Source organism: Elephas maximus, chromosome 7 (assembly GCF_024166365.1).
Source record: "Elephas maximus indicus isolate mEleMax1 chromosome 7, mEleMax1 primary haplotype, whole genome shotgun sequence".
In the NCBI taxonomy this organism is placed as follows: Eukaryota; Metazoa; Chordata; class Mammalia; order Proboscidea; family Elephantidae; genus Elephas; species Elephas maximus.
This window is the reverse complement of record NC_064825.1, coordinates 71,719,019-71,744,479: the sequence shown is the minus strand read 5'-3', so window position 1 is coordinate 71,744,479 and position 25,461 is coordinate 71,719,019. Positions and strand designations below refer to the sequence as shown.

At 36.0% G+C, this 25,461-nt stretch overlaps 1 protein-coding gene across 26 annotated transcripts in view; it reads left to right on the top strand.

The window, feature by feature from the left end:
• The window catches only part of SOX6 (SRY-box transcription factor 6), a 657,692-nt gene that overhangs the window by 283,574 nt on the left and 348,657 nt on the right, over positions 1-25,461 (top strand). For all 26 annotated transcript variants that reach the window (XM_049890540.1, XM_049890534.1, XM_049890527.1 and 23 more), the window contains one exon: positions 12,191-12,431. In XM_049890540.1, coding sequence (XP_049746497.1) covers positions 12,195-12,431 — 237 coding nt within the window. In that variant the 5' untranslated portion in view covers positions 12,191-12,194. The remainder of the gene's footprint in view (positions 1-12,190; positions 12,432-25,461) is intronic.

The window sequence follows — 25,461 nt, the reverse complement described above, 5'->3', positions numbered from 1 at the left end:
CTAGTTACTGGTCCACTCGGCATTGGGCCATAGATATATTGCCACTGGAAAACTTCTAGTTTATGAGAGTTTTATTTATTTTGATTTTTAAATATCCAGAATCTCCTTCTTCAAGGATTCTTGGTTGTTTGGTTTTTGTTTGGGTCAAACTATTTTTTGTGAAGTTTTATTTAAAGGAATATATTAATTTGATACCTACCAAATGCTATATACTTGGACACGTCAAGGAAGACGTGTTGTTCCTAGCTTTATAGATGGAAACATGGAGGCTCAGAGGAATTAAATAACCTCTCAAGTTCACAGATCTAACAAATAAGAGGTCGGGGATTTAAATCCCTACCCTAAACCTTTCCACTACACCACACTTTATTCTGGTAATAGTTTCTGTTAAGAATAGTAGTGGTTTTCCAGTTCTAGGCACCATGGGTGAAAATAAAAGATGTGCTTTTGAGGTAATTTAAAAGCTAATGGATTAGGCATGATGGTTGTAAACATTTTTTAGAGAACTCTTACTCAGGTTTGGGAAGTTGTGAGGTGGTGCTTCTATGAGAAGAAAGAACAGGACTGAATACGTAATGCAGGATTCTCTTCTATAATAGACATCATTACCTGGAAACTAGAAGTTCTGTGGCTTGATAAGTGTGCAAATAGATACTTGGTATTTGGTAAAGAATCCTTTAGTATTCATGACAGTGGGTAGTCACACTTGTCTTTTATAATGAAAACTCAAACAATTCTGTGCAATGATTCATAGAAACAACTGGATTCTCATGTTCTCCTGGAGCTGTTTATGATAATGCAAGGGAGGCAGTGGGAGAGGTAGGAGGAAGATATATAATATAAGATAGCAGCATTTAGTTATTCTCAAAACCAGATTGTTTGGTGCGTATAAAAAAATGTGGAAATTTGGGTTGGTGGTGAAAACCTTTGTTCAGCTTTCACAGACAATTACAACTTATAAAAATGTATGCCCTGGTGTATAAGGCTTTGCTGTTTCTTTTCTCCAGATGATAGGGTGTATGTAATGTTATATGGTAATTAGGTTTGAAGAGGATATCTAATTACTGTACATTCCCTGACCTGACGGCAGCTATCTATTTATGTATCTGTGTATCTATGTATTTATCTACCTAAGGTAGTATACATAAGGGTTGAATGAGCGATATAAAAAATAAGTTTTCAGAAATTTATTACAAGTCATTAGAAGAGGGATAGATCATAGTAATCTGGAATAGTCCCACTTGGTTTCCTAGTGATAAGAAAGGAAGGTGAGGGAAGTAGGGGGAGACAAACAGATCAAAAGCTGGGAGGCAGCAATAAGTGAGGTCTGAGTATATCATGTAGTTAAGAGCAGCAAGGTAAGGTGTAGGCTACTAGAAGATAAATTTAGAAAAGCTGGTTGAATCTTGATCATTAAAAAAAACCAAACCAATTGCCCTCGAGTCAATTCTGACTCATAGCGATCATAAAAAAAATCATGGAGGACCTTAAATACCAGGATCAGGAGTTTGGACTTTATTCTGCCATTGCTTAAAACATCACTGATGTCTCTTGATCAGGAGAGTGGCTCGATGAAGGAGTGGGAGTAAGATTAGTTCAGAGTAAGACATACTGAAATTAGGAAAACCAGTTTAGAGCCTGTTGAGGTAAATAAAACTCTGTACTAAGATGATTACGAGTATGGTAAGAGGGGTATGAGCATGAGAAACATTATGAGGGAAGGGTTCGTAGGGCTTAACGGTAGGATGGCAATGAGGAACAAGGATCAAAGAAGAGGAGATGGATATAGTGTTCATGTTTTGAGCATGTGTGATTGTGAGAATAATGCTCTTCTGGATGTGAATGAATTCGGAGGGGTTTTAAGGAAAATAACGATGAATCCAATTTTAAGTTTGCTGAATAATGGTGCACATCTTAATATTAAATGTCTAGTGGTCATTTGGGGGCTTTTTTTTTTTATCTCAGGGAGATGAAAGAGAACTCAGGGCTGGAGATATAGCTATAATAATTATATGATTTTGACATTAAGTACTGAGATGTTTGATTAAAAAAGTATAATGTAAAGAATAATTTGTAGGTTAACTGTATTAATATGTGAGTGGTATTTTCTGTGATTATTCAGTTGAATTAAAAAAAAACTATTTGCTCATCCCTCCCTCTCTCTCTGCCTCTATTTTTCTAATATTATTGATTATCTGCTATGTATCAGGAAGCCCTGGTGGCGTAGTGATTAAGAGCTATGGCAGCTAACCGGAAGGTCAGCAGTTCGAATCCACCAGGCACTCCTTGGAAACCCAGTGGGGCAGTTCTACTCTGTCCTATACAGTCTCTGTGAGTCAGAATTGACTGGATGGCAACGGGTCTGGCTTTCTTTCTTTCTTTTTTTTTGGTACTATGTACCATGCATCGTGCTGGGCACTGGGGATCCAATAATGAACAAGACAGACATGGTCCCTGTCCTCATGAAACATATAGGATAAGCTTTCATAGAAAAAATAATCATACCCATGCAAGCTTTATCTCCCAGGGTCTCAAAGACATTCTCTGACAACAAATTTCCTTTTTTTCCTCTTACTGATATATTTTATTATTACTATATTGTAAAGAATTCTCTGTAGATGTATAATTTTAGCAACAGATTAAATTACCCATTACTGAAGTTCAGAAAATGCTGATTGCATCCCCTTTTCATATCCAATAGAAATACTGGGAGGTTTCCGTTGTGTTAGGCGTGTAAGCTGGGCCTCTTGGAAAGAAAGTTTATTACATTACCTGAAATTTGGTAAAGTCAAAGAAAAATATGCTTTCTCAAAATAATCTTGTTTTTCAGATCCAAAAGCTTCTCTTAATAATGTGAAATTTATCTTAAATTACAATAAAAATTGCAAATAATGATTGTCGTTGCTAGCTGCTATTGAGTTGGCCCTCAACTCATCATGACTCTATGCACAACAGAAGGAAATTCTGCCTGGTCCTGCATTATCCCCATTATTGGTTGTGGATCTATAGGGTTTTCATTGACTGATATTTCCGAAGTGGATAACCAGCCCTTTCATTCTAGTCCATCTTAGTCTGGAAGCTCTGCTGAAACCTATTCAGCATCATAGCAACACTCAAGCCTCCACTGACAGTCGAGTAACTAAGCATGAAATGCGTTGGCTGGACATCGAACCCTGATCTCTTGCACTGAAAGCAAGAATTCTACCACTGACACACCAGTGCCCTCTAACTAATGATTAGGTTGTCTTTTTCCCCTGATTCTGTCATCCTTATTCTACTTCTAATTTAGCCACAAAGTCCACCCATTGTCTTCACCTCACCATTTTCCTACTGTTCTCTAATAAAATGGAATAATAGGAATTACATCTAGGATTGTCCATCTCAGATTTATAAAGGTTAAAGTGTCATTTTAGGGAATGATATATTAGATTGTAAATGTCTGCATTTGTCCACTAAGATTCAAGCACAGGGAATCCATGCTATTGATGGTGCCTACTTCATTCCACTTTCACCCTAGTATAGTTCCCCCCCACCCCTAATTGGCTCAATTTTGTGTCAGAGGGTTAAAAGATGATAGTATTTGGAGCAGAGGTATCAGGCAAAAATGGAATACCAGGTATAAGCTATAAATACGGCATACTTTTCTGATAAAAGGGATGTATTATTGGTAGAAGAAGAAAACCTCTCTCTATGTTGGGAGTAGGAAACCCTGGTGCATAGTGGTTAAGAGCTACAGCTGCTAACCAAAAGGTCGGCAGTTTGAACCCACCAGGCGCTGCTTGGAAACTCTATGGGGCAGTTCTACTCTGTCCTATAGGGTTGTTGTGAGTCGGAATCGATGGCAATTTTTTTTTTTTTATGCTGGGAGTATTTTGAGAATAGGAGAAGTAGTTTTTTAGCATATTGATAAGAATAATGTAGCTCTGAATGTTTTAAATTATGAGTTTGATAGGGATAAAATCTCTTTTCTAAGAGAGCTTTTAAAACACAGTTGGAACACCATCTATATTAATGGTATTTGTGTTATTTGTATCTTGAGAATCTTCAGGGTATAGGAGAACTGTGCCAAAATTTCAGTGCTTTAATACTAGCCCAGCTTTGGGCTGCTGAGATCACTTTGATAGTAGGCCAATATGGCCACCAAATTTTGACAAGAATTCCAGATGGTGCATGTCTCAGTAATAGTTGTGGACATGCACCCTATCCTTGGTTGTTTTCTAAAGTTGGATAGAGATACTAAATCAATTTTGTGAGGTGAATTTTCAACTTCGGAAATGGCCAGCCCACTTTAGAAGGCAAAAGTAAAGCATAACATTTTTTTCTTTTAAGGAAAATTTAAGACAAAAGCTTTTGAGGTTGAATCCTATCTGTCCTTTTCAACCTGAAGATAGGTTTCTAGGCTAGAAAGAAATCTCTTAAAGTGTGGTTTTTCATAATGGACGTGCTGCTGACATACACCAACTTTATTGGTCCAAATGGCACTGATATAATTTGTAGGCCTTATACTATGTCTGGAAAGTTGTAATGCCTTTACTGGTATTTGTATTAACTTTTTATAAATTGGTCATTCTTGTTGTATTTCATTTTATTTAATGTAAGACTAATAAATCTTATTGTTAAATAACAAGAAGATTGCATCATAGCATTAAGTTTTAAAATATACTCCCTTTTTGGGGGAAGCCAGATAAATGTGTTTACTCTGTAGAGAAATTTAGATTTGATTTTTTGTTTTCCTCGTGGTAATTATGTTTGCACTTTGCTGATCACTAGTTGTGCATTATTACAATGGAAGGTGACAATTTGATTGTCTTCAATTGGAGAAACAAGTAATTTTATATTCACTAAGCTGTCAGGTAACACTAACTCACAGTACTAAGAGCTCCTGGCAATGCGGCTTGGCACCTATATTTAACTGCTTTGATGCTTGTGTAACCTCTGCTGAATCAGAAATACTTGCCTGCTGGAAATGGTTTTCAGGGTTGTACAATGAGGTTTTCATTAAGTAGACAAACTGAAAATGAACTGCAAAGCCATAGTTGTTTCTTCCCTTCTCCCCACCGCTTGTCCTTTCTTCTTCCCTCCTCCCTCTTTTCCTCCCCTCCCCCCTTCTCTTCCTCTTGGATAGGAACCTGAAATTTATACCTTATTTCATTATATGAAAGAGGAATTGCTGGATTACTTTATTTACCTAAAGAAGAACCTCAGAGATTAACGTCTTTACATAATTTTGTTCAGTGTCACCATGTGGGAGCATTCATATTTTGAACAATCCACATACTATGAATTTTCATTTTTCTGATAATATTAAACAAAGAGTGGAAGTAGAGGTAAGAATGAGAAACTGTACAGCGATAGCTTTCTACCCTTTTTCTCTGAGAAGTCATTGTTCTGGGTCTATGATTTTTATTAATAATTGGATGAGATACCCTGTAATTGGGCTTCTCTATTAGTAAATCCAGTTTCAAGCTGACAAAAACATGTCCTTTATTCAGTTTAAAAATTATGGTTCTCATTTCATGTGAAGAGGAGATTCAAAGTGAACATATGTAAATAAATTCATTCTGCTATTGTTTTAGACAGCTTTCTTTCACCCAAGCCATATAGAGGCTTTCAGTTGAGCTATGAAGTCGTTGTGCATGATTAAAATCCTCTAAGTTTGTGTGTATTTATAGTAGCCATTGTTTGGTTTTGCTCTTATTGTTAAGTGACTGATTTTATTTATATACCCTGGGCCTGGCTTTCCAAAGCAAAAATCCCAACAAGTTACTGGTAGATAAACTTTGAGGAAAGTCAATATTATTTCTATCAAGCAAAAAAAAAAAAAAAAAGAAAGAGGTTACATGAAGTCAAGTTGTTTTGATCTCAGGAAGAAACTGGATACTCAGGGACACATGTAATAATTCTAGGTTTTCCATAGGCAGTCAGGCAGGCAGGCCAGTTGTTAGTCTGGTTGCCTGCCCCTTTCAGCAGATACTAACCAATTAGACAGAGGTGGTTACGTGATGTAACATTATCAGGAGAAACAATTCATGAGTCAAAGCATTCCAAGACATACGAGCTCTCGTCCAAAGAACAGTCTTAAGCTATATAAAGTGACAGCAATATTGTCAGCTAAATATAAACTCTAGAAACACAAACTTTGATGACTTGAGAAGAATCTTTTCCAGGTAGTACCTGTTTTATAGAAACCTCAGAAGTCCTTTGGAGGCAATTTTGGTGCTTTGGGAAACTATCAGTGTGAAAAATTATAAAACTTAGCGCCAAAACCCATTAATTTAAGCGCCTTCTTACACATACTTCAGCAGGTTCACATGTGTTTCGTTTGACTCATCTCTATAGATTTGACAGCTAACTGGAATCAGTGAGTTTCCTTTTCATAGGTGTTGCCTCTATATGTTACCATATGTGTTCTGAAAGAGCTGCTACAAATTTCAGAAGATAGGTTTGTAACTTTCCAAGTTAGCTCAGAAAGCAGTTGCCTTCTTTTCCACTGAAATTTCTCAAATGCTTGTTGTTATTAAACAGATATGAGAGAAAAACCTGGCAAAAGCCCAGGGAAGTTGGGGGTGGAATGGAAGAGGGGAGATAGGGGAGCTGGATAAAACAATACAAAGAATCAATAACAACCCCTAGGCTTTACTTCAATGAGCAGGGAAAGTTTTAAAAAAGAATGTATTCATTTTAATGTCTGGAATCAGGGCTGCCCTGTCCTCTGCACTGACCCCCTCTTCCTCCACTCTAGGATCCTTAAATATGGGAATTAGAGGTACAGGAAGAGGGTTTTTTAATCATTCTTTGCCCTAGGCTGGGTGGACTGGCATGCTTTGGAGGGGTTCCTGGGTATTGTGCATTTTGGCAGCTGAAAGTATCTGTAACTCGTGTTCCTTAAAATGAGAGGCACTGTGTTATATTTTTGGAAAATTAGTTGTTTATTTCTTAGTATCAGATCATTGCAGCATTAAATTAACAGTGAATTATCTGACTGAAATAAGTGTACCTCGGTAGCCTGGGGCTGAGCTGCAAAAATAAATGTGAATATTGGCCTGAACTTCTTATTTTTTCTTTAAGTAAACCAACTATTTAAATGTTGCTTTATGTTAAAAACAGGGCTTCTTTTGAATAAATGTAACACACCTAAAAAGTGAATTCCATTTGATAATAATCTTAAAAGTAATGAAAATATTTTAAAAAATCGGGTTAAAAATATTGTCCCAATAAATTCAGTGGCTCCTTTGGATAGTTATGTAAGTCCCAAATGGTAGTTTTGGGAGGTGGATTCTTTCCAAGCAATAGTAAAACAAAACAACAAAAAATGTAATTTTGAGTGGCTATCCCTTACGAGAAAGCTGTTTAAAAAAATCCTAACTTTTAAACACATATAAATAACATTAAAAAAAAATCACAAAATCAAATCAGAGAAGTTTAAATAAAGTTATAGAAAATATGGTTTTCTGAGATAGAGGACTTCACATGTAGATATCCAGTATTTTAATCATTTTATAAACTCTTGGACCAGGTAATTTTGATTTCCTGTTAAAGAACAGAAAGAAAGTAAATTTACTGTCTGAATAGGCTTGTGATGGCCTAAATGATCAGATTTTCTACTAAGGTTTTGGAGTAAAATAATTATCACCTTTCTAGAGGCACTCCCACTGAGTTCCTAGAGAACATTGTCAATTACTAGAGGCTTTATCTGTAACGGTCTCATTCCCAGAAGTCCTAAGCCCTGAAGTTCTTTCCAGTGACCTGGCATCCTGGAAATTCGCTTGATCTGCTGGGCAGAGACATTTCAAACTCAGGGAACACATGATGGGAATTTATTTTATGTGTCCCAAAGATATGTAATTCTCTTTGGAGGTTTTACTTGATAATAGCTATGCCCCAGAAAACCAGCTTGTTTAACCAATGTGATAAGTTGACAATGTAGTTTTTCTCTCTGATTATAATGTACTCTGTGTAGTCAATACACTGGTACCATGTGAGTGTAATTTCCTCTTTTATTTTATCTCCAATGCAGTGTATTATAAATAAACAGTTAAAAAAAACACCAAACAAATCTGTTGCATCTCCTTTTAAGATTGTACCACTGTAGACACTTGTTCTAGTAAAGTAGAATTGGGCGCATTTGATTGCATTTAAATTTTTCATGCTTCAGCAGTTTGGCTGGGAGCACAGTAAAGAAAAATCCCATGAGCGAGGATAGTTTAGAATAATAGAACTTGATTTTGTGTATTATAGCGGCAACATTTGCGCTGCTTTAGTTAGGGTTGTGTCAGCACTTCCATTATAAGCCCCTGTTTTCAGGGGGTATAACTAGGGAGATATTTTTTTTAATACAAATTAAAAAAAAAAAACAATTCATTTGAATGATTTTTAAGTTATAATAGTTCAAAAATAAAACAAAGTAAAGTCACATAAAAATTGACCATTTTCACTTGGATTTTTCATTCTTTGTTTTGCATATTAGTTGTTTATGGTAGCAGCTAAAGTAAGGTACTATTCAAATACACAGAGGGTGAAAATTTTTCTAGTGGAAAACTACTGAAATTAGCATTAAAAATAAGAGCCATTCCACATGACATCTTAAAACATTAAAATAAGTGTATATTTGATTTATGAGTTTGTAAAGGAGAGTAGCTATGGTGCGGTGGCTAATAGTATAAAAGGCCTTGCCAAAAGTCGCATGTCTCTGTGGCTTCTAGAATACAGTTTAGTTAGTCTAGTAAAATGTTCCAAAAGGGAAAACTAAAGTAAAGAAGTGAAATATGGCTATAATCAGTAAATGTATGGATTCTTCCATAAGGAAACTGTGCAAAAATTAGCAGTAAATCTAATCTAATAATGAAAAATCTAGGCTTATTTAATAAAGTGTGCATTAAAAATAATTTGTGCACATTTTCCCTTTGAAAGAACAAAACCACCACCACCAAAACAACAAAGAACAGCAAAACTAATGGAAAAAACAAACCCGAAACAAGCTCAATGATTTTTATCAAAAAGGAAGTACCCTCAATGGAGTAATACCTTGCTAAAAGAACAAAAACTGCCCTTTTCTCTGCTAACAATGTTTTTGAGAACTATATAAAAGTTAATCCAAGAAATTAAATATGATATGGGAAATGTTTTCTTGGAACAAAAATATATTGATTCCTTTGCTGAAGAGAGGAATTTCGAAGTTGAGTATGCATGTCTCCCTTGGATGTTAATCAGTTGTCCTACCTTCTTTGTCTCCTTGCCCTCTAATGATGTTATGAGCTAAGGATGAACAGTCAGATTTGATATTGATTTTGGGGGGGCAGCTTTTCTTTTATTGACAACCTTAATACGCATTTGTATTTGTAGGTGCAAAACAAAAGACAAACTGTGTGATATTATAAATAGGTAGCTTTCCTGAATGGTCACTGGAGGAATCACCAAAAGACTGTTGATGAACTGGAGGTGAAGTCTTCCCTCACTAATTGTATTCAGCGTGTAATTTCTAAACTTCCCTCTGAATTTTGATTTTCAATTAACACTCCCCATTTGAAGATAATTTTCTATTTAATGTAATTGCAGGAAATAATTTATTGGCTGATTAAGACTGAGGGCCCAGCCTTCCTTAAGAAAACACTCTAACAAACCAGCCTTTAAACTCAACTCATAGCTTTGGACAGATTTAGTCTATTTTTACAGCCACACGTTTGTGTTTAATTAGGATTGTGCGCGATTGTCCAGTGGTGCAGTTTATCCTTGAAATTATTCTTAAGAGACTGTTTGCATTTTGGGTTTTGTGTCATGATTAATTTATACCAATGAAACAATCATATATGTTGCTATTGGAAGGAGCCAATTCACTATAATAAGAGGATGTCTGTTGGGGAGCTAAAGTCAACGTTTTGGATTATGACTTTCAATTGTATTTAACTGTTAAAAAAAGCAGCAGTAAATTCATGCTTCTGTTTTTAATAAAATGATTACGTTATTGGGACTGTCATTATCTGAACTATGAAAACATTCTTGTTGTTTATGACAAACCAAAAAAAAACCCAGTGCCGTCGAGTCGTTTCCGACTCATAGCGACCCTATAGGACAGAGTAGAACTGCCCCATAGAGTTTCCAAGGAGCGCCTGGCAGATTCGAACCGCCCACCCTTTGGTTAGCAGCCGTAGCTCTTAAGCATTATGCCCCCAGGGTTTCTGTTTATGACAAGCTCTTGATAAATTTGTAGAGCAGTTCTTTTTCAGTTATAATTTGCCTAGTCTTACTGTAGTACCTTTAGGACCAATAAAGTAAGCTCTAGAGTGATTCTGTGTACCAGGAAACATTCTTTGGTATCATTTTCCACAAGTGTACACGCATACATTTATCCATTTTTTGGTATCGATAGAAATTGGTCAAGAATGTATTTATCTAATTCTTTGATACCATACTCTTTAGAACAATTAATTTATTTTTCTTAAAAAAAAAATAAGCATTCCTCTGCACTCTCTTTTCCCTATTTTATTTCTAATATCAAGTCTAATAGATGAAATTTTCATTATTTGTAGAATGATTATTATAAATAGGTATTGGCATTTTAATATGTTTTAAAGCACTTCAAAAGCCTGTAATACTTTTATTTAGAACTGTGCATAATTAGATTAACTGATCTTACATTAATTTTTTTCACTGTAGGATACTAAATCTGAGCCCCCTCATTAATTGTGAGAAATTTAGCATTAGCTGTTAAATCCTATGTGAAACACGGGCTGCTACATAAAAACTACTGTTTAAATTGGAATTAACTTAATTATTTTTCTTTGCACTTGATATTTCCTTCACTGCAATATTCATGAAAGCATGTGACAGATTTGTAAATTTAACTGTTAATCTCAGATTTCTAGACCCTTTAATCAGTATTTATTTGTCTGTAGAAACAGTACTAGCAAGTTAATGATTTGCTAATTTGAAAAATGCTCATGTGGTTTCCTATGTTAACTGATTTGTGCATTTTTTAAAAAATGGTATGAAATCAATTAATGTTAAAGAGCAATTAAGGTAGATATTTTGTTCCTTTCATTACACAGCAGTTTTAGAGCTAAAGATGCTATAAACCAAAACGAACTAAAGTTTGAAAAAAATAATCAGTTGCCTCTTCTTTTGAGGTATACAGTTCTTTTAGTGGTTTTATTTCTAACCATATTACTAAGAAAATCATCCTGATAAATTGATATTCTTTCTATAAGTTTTGAAATTCCATTTAAAAGGCATGATTTTATGATTTTATAGGAAAGTAGAAAATGAAGACCTTGTCATGCTGAGTGTAACTGATTTTTATATGTGGATACGTAAATTAGTGTTCACTAATTGTTTTTGGAGATTTTAAAATATTACGCATAGTACATATGTTATTATTTATATAGTAAATGCTTTGAATTTTATGTCATTTTTAATATAAAAAAGAAGTGTAGTTATTTCAGATACTCAATTTAATTTGTACAAATTGTCTTAAGACTAACATTATCAGCCACTCAATATGTCATTTAAACATTTTCAGCAGCTGACTTTTCTTAAAAGTCTCTAGAAAAGGATCAGATTGGCACTAAGTACTATTAGGCCTAACACTCAGAATACAAGGTGTAAAAAAAAGGAAGTCAGGACCAGATTTACTAGGTACTTCCACTATTTTTTTTTTTTCCACTATGGATTATTTATTCTGCTGATTATATTTTCCTACACAGAGTTCTTTCATTTTCAGTGGAATTTTGTTTCTGTATAAACTATAAGAGAAATTTGGATATTTTTATTTTCAGAACATCCTCCAAACTGACTCATTTGCTAGTATATTCATTAATTTTTTTATTGCCAACAAACTATCTTCCTAATTATTGTCAAGAAGCTTGTAATCTAGTGGGGAGACTTGAAGGAAACACACACACAGACACACACTTACAAACACATTATACATTATGAAAACCTATTATATAAAAACTTCATTTGTGGGTTGGTAGGAGAGGAAAAAATGCAACAATTACTGGGAAGAGGTTTACTGAGTTAAGAAAGAAAGGTGGGGACAGATAAGCTGTCCTTTTTATTGGTTTAGAGTAGATCATAAACATCTCTAAAGTTAGAGAACTTTTCTTTTGTCCTGAATTAGTCAAATGCAAGGGACAGTTTACTCTTTTGTTGTTGACAGTCCATTTTAATCCATGCTGTTTTTCTTCTTCTACAGAAGAATGTCTTCTAAGCAAGCCACCTCTCCATTTGCCTGTGCAGCTGATGGAGAGGAAGCAATGACCCAGGATTTGACCTCAAGGGAAAAGGAAGAGGGCAGTGATCAACATGTGGCCTCCCATCTGCCTCTGCACCCCATAATGCACAACAAACCTCACTCTGAGGAGCTACCAACACTTGTCACTACCATTCAACAAGATGCTGACTGGGACACCGTTCTGTCGTCTCAGCAAAGAATGGTGAGCTTTTAAAATCTGGCCACTGTCATTAAGTTGTGTCAGTTAGTGTGGTCTCATTACTGACTGGTGTTTAACTTAAGGGAGAGTTCACAATACATAGCATTAAGGTTATTTCTTTTCAGGTCATGAAACAAACACCATGTACATATGATTAATGTACTGGTACCTGGGAAAAGTGGAGAATTGCTTGTGATTTAGGTTACATTATTAGGTCAACTTGTCAAAACTCTGAACTCAAGCTAGTGAACTTGGTAATATCATAGAATAAGTATGATCAAATAAAGTGTGGCTGTGTATTAATATAGAAAAATCATATTAAGCAAATGTGTCTATGTGAATGAAGTCATGGTGAATACATCTTCAGTGAGGAAATGCAGGTATTTATCATTTTTAATGGTCATACTTGATTTATAATAAAGCTTTTCTCACTTACGTACATATATATCAATTTCAAAAAAGTGTGCGCAGCTCCTGAGTATCCTTCAGTCACACTGCAGGAGTTCGCCCTAAAGGCAGGAACACCATCAAATACGCGTGGTGTATTAGCCTGCCTCCCTGCGCTAAATCTTCTATCTAAGCATCAAAACAGAAACCATAATAAGTGACATGAATTATCTGGTTTAAAGCAAAATATTCTTTTTTTTTTTAGGATCTAGAATTGACTGAAACCTTAATATATTTTATTAGATTAGAAATTTAAACCCTGCTTTGCATTTTTTAGCCTTTGGTTAAGTTAATGAAAAATATTTTAAGTGGGCAATAAGGAAAAGTTTTATTCCTTAAATTAAAAACAAGGTAATATTTTAAAATATCTTTACTATTAGTCACATATATTTAAATTCTTCTTCTATACTTAATGGCTTAGAGACAATTCAAAGACTTGATTTAATAATTTATAGAGGCAGGCATTTTTCTTTTCAGTTGATTTTGTGGACACAACCAGTTCTCTGGAGCAGTAACTGAGAAGTACGGAATTGGAAGAAAAATAAGACTTTTCTAGAACTAATTTTAGGTTAGAAAGAGATCAACATTACAAAATTAGACAGATTCACTAGAAAATTTATTTTTCTTGTGTGGGGGAAGGCAGAAGATACAATAACCCCAGACCAGTGCTCTGTTTTTGTGATGGAACTTAAGTTGTTCATCTTATACCTATAAGATAGCACAAGTAAAATAGATATCCAGTTACTGCCATTTATTTATTGGCAAGATAATGGGGCCATGTTTCATTTTCTTATTTCATAATTTATTTTATTTTTTGTTGTTGAGGCTATGTTTCATTTTGATTTCAACAAATATTGTTGAACACCTTGTAGTAGCAAAGTCTTCTACAAGGTACTGGCTGTGTGGTAAACAAACAAACATGTTCATGCCTTCATGGAGCTTATAGTCTAGGAGAGGGAGCTGAAACTAAATAAATATACACACAAATAAATATAGAATTCAAATTGTGATAACAGCTACGAAGAAAAAGAACAGGGTACTATCTGAGAACATAATGGGTAAACCTAATTGAGAATGGATGGTTAATTAGGAATGGTAAGAATAGTAAAATGGCAGAAGGAATAGAATGTGTGAAGTCTTTAAGGCGAGAAATACATAACTATGTTTAAGGAAATGAAAGATGATATTTGTGGCTAAAGTGGTAATAAGGATGGAAGGTAATGTGAGTTATAGTTAGAGAGATTGGTAGGGGCTTTATCAAACAGGAAGGGGCCCTGGTTGCTCAGTGGTCAATCACTAGGCTGCTCAGTGAAAGGTTGGTGGTCGAACCCATCAGTAGCTTCACAAGAGAAAAGACCTGGCACTCTGCTGCTGTAAAGATTACAGCCTTGGAAACCCTCTGGGGCAGTTCTACTCTGTGCTATAGGGTTGCTGTGAGTAGGAATTGACTCAATGGCACACAACAAAAACAACATATCAAACAGGACCTTGTAGATAACATTACAGAGTTTAGATTCGAAGTGCAATGGAGAGTGATTGAAAGGTTTAACAATATTTCAGACAGATAATTCTGACTCTGGTATAGTGACTGGACGGGTAGGAGACAAGAATGAAAACAGGAAGTCTTGTTGGGAGCCTATTTCTGAAGTCCAGTTGAGAGATGATAATGGCGTGGATGAGTGTGGAGGCAGAGTGGATAGAGAAAAGGGACGGACTCAAGATATATTTTGGCTTTGGTGCTAAATATAATAATGGGTAAATAAAAATAACCGGACTGGAAAATACGGGGAGACAGCAATGATACTGTTCAAATTTTACTTCTTTAGAGAACACTTTACTTATTTCTCTTGGTAAAATTTTGTTTGTATCTTGGCAAGTGCCAACTTGCCTTGGTGTTATTCTCAAATTTATGTGGTCTACAATTTTGTCATAAAAATAGGTATTTAATCATTTTCTTACCAAATTCACATTGATTGGAGTTTATGGTAGTATAAAATAACTTAAAGTTACAAATTTATTATATATTACTATAAAATAAATCATAGTTTTTAGAAATGTTTTCAAACTTTCACTCCCTTTTGATTTCAAACATTGCTTTCCACTGGAGTCTTTGTGTATTCTGAATGTCTATAAGCCAAAATATTTTGTTTTAACTCCCACTCTATAGTATTTCCCAGCTGTGTACTTATATGGTGTAATAAAAGGATTTAACAAATGGGAAATAGCAGCTGCATTTGGAAATTCCCTTTGTGTTCCCTTCTCATTCGATAGATTCAGTAATGTGTAACAACTGTACCATCAAACCTGTAATGATTTATTGTAAGTATCATATCACCAACCAATTTTTCTTTACAGGAAAGAAAAACAATAGAAGACTTTTAGGTTTCTGGGCCGCACTGCAAACCTACATATAGTATTTTTTGTGTATATGTGTATGTGTTGGGATGGGGGGTGTATGACTAAAGTAATGAATTGAAATGAAGTCTGTAGTTATTGTCGATGGGTCATATCCTTTACTTTCTGTAACTGAATCCCATAAGATAGTTGTGGAGAAATAAAATTTAAAAGAAATTCTAAAATAACAAGAAAAACCGTATAAACACCTATTCAATTTCCATTGTTAGTGACTTTTTGTGATGGCCCTCCCTCAAAGACAGTTAGGAAGAGGCACTAAAAATTTCTTATCTCCTGCTTTCAGGAAGGGTTTTACTTTGAAATATTAAGGCTACAGAGGAACTTTTCAATAATCGAGGGTAAAGACACAGCAAAGAAATTCTGCTAATCACTACTTCCTGATTAGAAAAAAAAGCTATGAATGTTAAGATTTTGATTATTCTGAGATGACAGTCCAACAAAAGATGAAACCACATAGTTTCAAACAAGGAAATAAATTCATAATGGCATAAACAAAGAAAGAGAGTAGAAATTTTAGATACAGGGATTCAAGAACCAATTTCAGATAAAAATTTTAGACTCCGACTTTAGTTGCAGTTACTTATTTATATAAGGGACCCCAGAATGTTCAGTTTTAAATTTAGTACACTGTGTTAATTGATGAGAGCCATTTGAAGGTTGAAAAGTTAGTGTAAATAAGGATTCACTGTCCTTGTTCTCTATGTGCAGCCAGTACTATTTTCATCATGGCACCAGTGTACCAGCACCTTTTTTTGTAGAGGAACAGTGACACTGTGCACTGAAATGTGTTTTTGTTCCCATCAGGACTAACTTGTTAAGCAAGAATAAGTTCACGTAATTTTTTCACGGAAAAAGTATACAGTGTATCACTCTTTTTAATGTTAATAAGCATGGGAGAACATTTTTATGGTGATGTTTAGTGACCTGCATTTGATATCATGTGTAATGGTTATGTGCTAAAAGTTGCAACTGGAGAAAGACTATGTGAGTCTATATATTGTTAAGGAATTTGTCTGCAAATTATATACAGTTTTAGGGTACAAATTATTTATAACTATTTGTTGCATCAAATGAATGTTGAGATGTGCATGTTATTTTGAGGCTCTCCCCCCAAGTTTTTGCTTTGGAGCATAATTTAGGGAGGTAATATAACCATCACCAGTTACTTGAATATATAGTGCTTACTATGTTCCAGGCACTGGGACTACTGTGTGAATAAGACAGATAGGATCCCTCCAATCATGGAGCTTAGATTCTACTAGTGTTGGTACACAATAAAGAAATCTCAAATGAGAGAAAATTTCAGACAATGATAAATAAATAAGAAAATATAGAGAATGATTGGGAAGGACTAATTTAAACAGACCAGGGAAGGTATTTTTGAAGAGGTGATGTTTAAACTAAGATTTGAAAAACAAAAAGGAGCCAACTCTGCAAAGACCTGGGGAGAGACACCCCAGCCAGAGTGTATAGTTAAGAATGAAAGTGTTTTGTTTGGTGTGTTTGAGGAACAGGAAGCAGGCCAGAGTGATGGGAGTGGATTGGCTGAGGGAGAGTGGTTAGGAACCAAGTAGGGGAGGCAGGCAGACAGATGACTATGGAGTCTCATACTCTAGACGGTGGGGAGAATGTTTTAAGTGATGTACACATGAGCAAGGAGTTAGTCAAGAATGAATAAGGAATAAGGTTGCCAAAGGCAGGGTGAGGTTGGGGGTGGGGGAAGGGAGAGGCATACTCCTCACCAAAGAAAAGTCTCAGGGAAAGGGACAGAAGACTTTTTGCTGTAAAGCAAACTGTTTGCAGGTGACTTTTGGGGTAGGCCATGGGGATATGGACAAGGTACCAATGGCATTTCTTAAAAGATCCAAAACATGGCAGCAAGATTGTAAGTGGGACCTTGCACACAAATGTGCACGTGTGTCCCTACGTGCATGCTTACGCACACATACATATATATTTAAGCATGTATGTAGGGGTGCGTGTGCGTACACACACACACACACACGTATATATAAGGCAAAATTGGGATTATATGCATCTGGCTTTTAAGAACAAGTCTAATTGAATAGAAATAATTATAATAAACCTTCAGCCCAAGAATATCTGAACTTTTTATTTTAGAAAAACCTCCTTAAATTTCCCAGGGTCAGTTTATCTTCTAGAAAAATTTAAAAATAATTTTCCACTATAAATAAAAGATGTCAATAATATCCTTTTGTAGTAATTGAAAGGAAATAATAATAGGCATGTTGAGATATTTTATTAATAACTGTCAGGAACAATACTTTTTGCTTACAAACAATTTCTCCTCACTGCCTCTTTTGCTTTCAGTCCAGTGAAGTTGCTGATCAACTCTGGAGTATTTTATGTAGTTTACTTGGAGTCATAAAATTTCTGGTGTGGACTTTGTATCATTTCTGGGAATGGAGCTGTTGTCACTACATGATAACATAGTCCAGGAATTTTGAATGAGGATTTAATCCTCAGCCATGCTTTATGCCATGGCAGACTTTTAGAAGATTTCTAATCTTGTTACCTTTCAAAATATTTTAAAAGCTTGAATTGATGCCAGTTTTCTTTTTTTGGTAAGATTTAGTCATTTAAGATTGTAGGCAGCATCCAAATGAAATTTATTCCCTCACTTTTACTAGGATTGTACTTTAGAGAATACAGTGAAACCCACTGGTTCACCTGGTACTAACTAGTTTATAGTCTTAACATCTAAGGCAAGGTTTATGTGCATCTTTTGTGATATCTGACTGGTCTATGAAGCACTGGAAAAGAATCAATAAATTAGCAGGGTTTGGACTTACTGAGAACTTTATTTACTACTCTTCTCATTTTAGAATTTTGGAAATTAATTCAATTTGAGTAAAATTGAAACCTTGTTGTTGTTGTTGGTTGCTGTAGAGTTGATTCCAAATCACAGCAACCCCATATGTGTAGAGTAGAACTGTTCCATTGGGTTTTCAAAGCCGTGATCTTTCAAAAGCAGGTCGCCAGGCTGTCTTCAGAGGTACCTCCAGGTGGGTGCCAGCCTCCAGCCTTTCGGCTAGTTGTTGAGTGCTTAACCATTTATGCCACCCAGGGACTTCAGCTGAAACCTAGGCTTCTCATAACAAGTTGGAGTGAAAATGTCTACCCTTGCCCCTGAGTCATTCAGTGACATTCTTCAGGAAGCACTGTGGAGAAGTTCTCATTTCCTATAAATTTAAAACTATACTGGCACATGGCACTGTCTCTTTTAAAATATCTTAGTGTTATAGATTGAATTATGTCCCCCCAAAATATGTCTTGTAAATGTTAACCTCTATGCCTGTGGTTATAATTCCATTTGGGAATGAGTTGTCTTTGTTATGTTAATGAGGCAGGGTTAGTGTAGTGTGTATCTTGAGTTAATCTCTTTCGAGATATAAAAGAGATTAAACAAGCTAGCAAATAGAGATGGGGGAAGAGAGATGCCAAGCCACATGAAGATCACCCAGGAGCAGAAGCTCAAAGAGACAAGGAGCCTACAGAGAAAGAAAGCCTTCTCCTAGTGCCAGCACCCTGTATTTGGATTTCTAGTCTCCTAAACTGTGAGAAAATAAATTTTTATTTGTTAAAACCATCTACTTGTGGTGTTTATGTTATACCAAAAAAAAACCCCAAACTTGTTGCCATCAAGTCGATTGTGACTCATAGCGACCCTATAGGACAGAGTAGAACTGCCCCATTGGGTTTGCAAGGAGCAGCTGGTGGATTCAAACTGCTGACCTTTTGGTTAATAGCCAAATACTTGACCACTGCGCTGCCAGGGCTCCATTTATATTATAGCAGCGCTAAATAACTAAGAATTTGGTACCGGAATAGTGGGGTACTACTCTAACAGATAGCTAAAAAGTGGAAGCAGTTTTTGGAATTGGGTAATGGGTGGAGGCTGAAAGAGTTTTAAGGTGCCTAATAGTGGTGGTGCAGTGGTAAAAGCGCTTGGCTGCTAACCAAAAGGTCAGTGGTTTGACTCTACCAGCTGGTCCATGGGAGAAAGGTGTGGCATTCTGCTTCTGTAAAGATTACAGCCTTGGAAACCCTATGGGGCAGTTCTGCTATGTCCCGTAGGGTTGCTATGAGTCAGAATTGACTTCACGGCAGAGGCAACAACCATAGTAAAAGCCTAGATTGCCTTGAAGAGACTATTGGTAGAATTATGGATGTCAAATGCAATTCTGGCGAGGACTCAGAAGGAAGTGAGGAGAGCTATAAAGAAAATCTGTATGTGTCTCAGAGAATACATATGGCTCCAGTAACAAAATGTAGATAGAAATGTGGACATTAAATGTGCTTCTGGTGAGGCTTCAAAACAAAATAACGAACATGTGATTGGACAAAGGAGGAGGGGTGATGCTTTTTATGCAGTGGCAAAGAACTTATTTGAATCACATTCAAATGTTTGGTGGAAAGTAGAACTTGTAAGTGATGAACTTGAATATTTGGCTGAGGAGATTTCTAAGCAAAATCTTAAAGAGGCTACATGGTTTTACTTGCAACTTATAGTAAAATGTGAGAGGAAAGAGATGGACTTAAAAATGAACTGTGCAAAATGAAAACAAAATTTAAAAGATTTAGAAAATTCTGTTGTACTTACTAAGGACACGTGTCCTGGAATTACACCAAGGACGTGACTACACAGTGTTTTGTTGAAGAGATTAAGCCTGTGACTGACGAATCTAATCAGCTACCACAGCGGAAAACCCATCAGTTTAGACTGAAGAGGACAGAGAAAGAATGAAAGGAAAGAAAACTGCCCCTTGGAATTCTACAGGCAGGAAACAGGCCAAAGGGGCTACATCTGTTGTCCTCCAACAATAGAAAACAGAAGAGAAGAGAAGAGAAAAGAAAAGGGCCATCCCTGGAGCAGCTTGGAAATCAGCAGAACTGTTGGAAGGAGCATGGGAAGCAGGGCCTTCTCTCTTTCAAAGGGTGGGGCTATAGTCTCCTGGATCTGAAAGGGTGGAGCCACAGCCCCCTAGATTTCACAGAGTTCAGTCTTCACCAACTTGGTTCCAGAGTGTGGGACTGCCGTTAAGGTGTGCCCGGGGGATGGAGCCGCTGTCCGAAGCTGAGGGTGTGGGGCTGCCATGAGCAAGGGCATAAGAATGGAGGGGCCTACTGGGGCTGAAGGGGGAACCAATCAGATAGACTCAGAGAATGGGGCTGCCCAAAGCCAAGAGAGCAGAGTTGCCATCCCAGTAGGCCTGGAAAGCAGAGCTGAAGCCCAGGGACGAGGGACCTCCACCCAGAATCCAGAGGGCATGACCAGCACCCACAGTCTAGAGGGCAGGGTCATTGCCCAGATGGCCTCAAAGAACAGAGGATTGTGTTCAAACTTTGAGAGCTAATGTAATTTGTTCCGCTGGGTTTTGGACTTGCTTGGTGCCTATTATCCCTTCTTTCCCTCCAGTTTCTCCTATTTGTAATGGAAATGTCTACCTTATGCCTGTTCTACCATTGCACTTTGGAGATATATAACTTCTATTCTAGATTTCACAGGTTCACAGTTGAAGAAGAATTTTTCCCTAGGATGTAATACACCTAAAGTTTCACCCACATTTGATTTAGATGATTCAGAAGAAGAGATTTTGGACTTGGAGTTGATTTAAGACTTTTGCGATGATGTGATGGGCACTTGCCACATGAATTTTGGGGGGCCAAAGGGTAAAATGTTATGGATTAAATTATGTCTCCCCAAAATAAGTGTTGTAAATCCTAACTTCTGTGCCTGTGGTTATCATCTCTTTTGGGAATGGGTTGTATTGTTATGTTAATGAGGCAGGATTAGTGTACAGTATATCTTGAGTTCATCTCTTTTGAGATATAAAAGAGATTAAACAAGCTAGCAAAGCAGAGATGGGGCGAGAGAGATGCCAAACCACATGAAGTTCACCCAAAGAGGCAAGAACCTTCTTCCAAGGCTGACAGAGAAAAAGCCTTCTCCTAGACCCAGCACCCTGAATTTGGACTTCTAGTCTCCTAAACTGTGAGAAACTAAGTTTCTGTTTGTTAAAGCCATCCATTTGTGGTATTTATGTTATAGCAGCACTAGATAACCAAGACTCTCAGAAATTTAATGAAAGAAATTTATTTACAATTTGAACAACAACAAAGTAAGGTTTTACTGCATGGAACCTGGCAAGATTCTTGTGTCTAGTGTTCACACATTGATCATCTTTATATTTTCATACATGGTTATGTGCATTGTTTCATTTCTGTTATTTAAGTAAACATGTATTTTTTTTAAAGTTTCCCAAAGCTAGATTATTGAAGTTAAATAAAAGTATTACTGGCAAGCTATGGAAATTCAAATGCTTTTATCATTATTTTTAATGATATAATATTATCTTTCCAGAGATACTTTTTGGAAAAGTTTTCCTTCTTACCTAGCATGTTATCAAAATTTTTATCAAAAGTAGAAACATTAACATGCTCTGGAATGGTTGGCTTTTTTCTCCCCTGGGCAAGAAGGCATCAGGTATGCATGCTGATTAACACGCTCCAGTCATTAACATGTGATTACGTGGGCTGCATATTGAGCGCCCGCCAAAATGTCAAAATCCAGCACTTGGCTAAATCTTTGCAAAAACTTTTTACATTTCTTTTGTATTTTGACAGTTCCAGAAAAATCAGACCTTAGTATCTTTTTTTTTTTCAGTGTAATAAAATTGTGTATACAGAATGTATTCAAGGAAAAGTGATATGCCATGTTTATTTTTAGTTTAATCTTTCAGGTTGTATAAGATCCAGTGACCGGGGTTTGCAGAGCACTGACTGTAACGCAAAACTCTCAAAGAACTCTATCACTCAGACATTCACTTACATTTTACAACATTCCTGCATGTTCATTAGAATGATCTTTTCTGGGGTTCAGCCAATGATCCCCTAATTTGCTTCAGTTTTATATGATACCTCTATGTCTCATAAATATTTTGTTTTCATTTCTTTCACTTATATGCTGCTAGTAAGCTGTTCCTGTGGTTTGACTTCCCCTGTCTACTATCCATATGCAAATACTTACTCCTTTATAGTATTTCTAGACACTTAGGAAAAGTCACTTGTTAATAATTATTTATAATGAGATATTATTACTAACAGAAAATTAGGTATGATTTGGTCTAGCATGAACAACCTGATCTGACAGGCCCAATTCACTCTGTTTTTCTTTTTTCTTGAGTAATTCAAATGGTATTTGAATAGAGTTTTTTTTTTTAGTAAGCTTCTTGTCAAAATTGGTCTATGTTGATCAGTTGAAGCTGATGTCGGGACAGCAATAATTTTCTGATTGAAGTAGAACTCCAGAAGCGTGTTTCAGTTTATAGGTGATTCTGATTCATGTATGCTTTCTCTGTACAGAATTCCTTCTCGTTTGGCTTCTGGGTACATCAATGTAATGAAATATGATAAATGGAATAATGAAATCTGTACATTTTTGCAATGCTTCTAAGCAACATGTTGGAGAAAGTAATGTATATATTATATGGCATGCAGTCATTTATATGACTAATTTGAACTTTTCTTGATTAACTGAGATGTGAATCTTAAGGTTCTTCTAGATCAGTGTGAATAAAATGGCCATGCCTGAGATAGGCAGCGTATTGTGTTTGCACTCCTTGAAATCCACCTTCTTTCTTTGATTTGGAGGGGGCTGCATCCCATAAAGGCAACTTTAACATAATGAATTCTGCTTGTACCATTCATTCCCAGAAAAGGTTCTCTCTGATTATTGAGTCAAACCACCTGCATCAAGCAGGAACGACCCTTCCAGGAACGTATCTAATCTTTCTTGAACACCTCTAATGAATGTGCCTTAATTACCTTGATATGCAAATTATTTCACTGTTTGATTGTCTTCAGCAGTAAAAAGTTTTCCTTGCTTTCCAAGAGAAATGTAACCTTTTTAAAGAACAACTTTGAGCTATTATTCCTTTTGTGATAACAACTTTCAATGTGATGACATATTTATTCTTTACAATATTAACCTTTTAAGTATTATTTTGGTGTTACTACTTTCCCATGACCTTAGGCATTATTTTTCTAGGCAATGCAAATTGAGTTCAATAATATATCTCTGTGTAAACCATATTCTCAAATCCAAAGTATAAATTATAAACCTTTGCTAATAAAATTTTACAATCAGGTAGAAATTAGAAATGAATATTTATGCATTTCATTTATCTTCTTTATATTTCATTAGCAGCACCCTAGGAAATGGGAAACCTTATTTAATAAAATGATTGGAAATTATTTTGTAAACTTTTACTTTCATTATAATTTAACTCTGATTTGTTTCCACTGCAAGTGCTGAGAGTACCTTGAATACAATATTCTCAAGTTAGCCAAACTTCTGGGAGGAAATGTGCCCATATTCCAGCAGAGATAGATTATGGTGGTGCAGTAGAAGAGATTCATTTACCTACTAACAGGATGAAGAATAAGAACATTTATGTGACAATTATTTTTATTTAGGAACTTTTGGGGGAATCCCAATGGTAAGTTAGTATATTTTTTTGCATAACCACTGAATTAGCCAAAATTAATCTAAACTTATCCATTAACAAAATTGAGAAAATTTTTGCTCTTAAATTCAGGGTTAATATTTGGCCTGCAGTTGTATTAATTTCTTTTGCACCTGTCAAATTTCTACTAAAGATACCTTGCTGATTTTTTTTTTGTTGTCACATGGATGTATTTTCTAAGTGAATTTGATTATAGTTTATTTATTTTGCTTTCTGTAATTGATAGTAAATTAAGAGTTTGACTCTCCTTTTGCCCTTTGTTCTTTTGGATCCAACAGGAATAACATGCATAGAGTGAGGAATGAATCTGAATATTTGGGTATTTAGAAGTTAAGACAGAAAAATAAAAACTCACAACCTCGTCCCTTCCCACCACCACCCTCCCCACACCACCACCACCTGAGAGAAAGCCTGGGCTTTATTATATGATTGTAACTGAACCATCAGTCAAAGTCTGTGTGTTGCCTTCAGGTGGGAAACTGCAGAGCTTCCAGACATTGGGAACACCTGGTGGTAGAATTAGACTTCTTACTTGGTGCTTTGTGTTAAATTGGTGACATTTTTGTGCCTTGTTTTCCCTTTCCCAGACACATAAACACTGATTGATAGATGGATAGATAGCTGTTTTAAAAGCAACAAAGCCTCTGAGGACTCCTTTTTAGCCTCTATGTGCTTGTTCTAGAACTTAAATCAAAGAGCTAGAGATGTTATTTACAGTCTTTTGGATTAAAAAGAGTTACTCGTTAAGCCCATCATATGTATTTGACATAAAAAAAAAAAAAAAAGATAGTAGTGGGAAATTTGAAGGCTTATGCAGTGAAATCCTCAAAATTGGGAACCTTAATGGGCAAGATCCCAGTGAAGAGAGGAGACTGTTGAGCTCACAGGATGGCCCTGAGGGCTCAGTGTGAATAACACATAGGATAATCTGCTTTCTAGTCCCTGTTCCCTAGGCAAGCCTGCCTGTGAAGGACTTCACTGTTAATACAGCAGCATCCAAGAAGGAACACAAGGATTTCACAAACCTTGGTTGGGCCCTGGTAGGTTTTAATGTTAAAATTTGTGAGGTGGAGTTATGATTCTGAAGAGCATACTCCAAAATATTTCTTTTTATGTGATCCCAGCCTCATCAATTTTTTACAGACAACCAAGACTTAGGTAATTATCATAATGGTATTTGTTTCTGGGGACTTAATTTACTACCGTTTTTCCTAGGGGATCCCAACTACCTTGAATGATTATAGCTCCCTGCCCTCTCCCCTTCAGTTTCTGTCGTAAGGAACTAGGGACAGGTTTCCAAGAAGCTGGGTTTAAGGACACTTCAAGAGATTACTTGTGTCATACTACAAGCATTCCTCATTCCTGCCAACTCTGAGTTAGTGTCTTACAACAGGGCCTAGTACCTTGATTCTCCTATTTTCAAGGCTATTTCTGTGTCTTTAGTAGAGGGTAGAGAGGTTTTTCGCTTTATTTCCTTGGCTTAAAAATTTTAATTCTAATGTCTGAGGCTTGTCCACTATCTCAAAGTGCTTTTCGTTGTTCCTCATTTGAGTGATCCGTATGCACAGTGGGTTCCTGATGATCTATCCTGATACCCTGGATTCCTGTGATATGCGTATAAT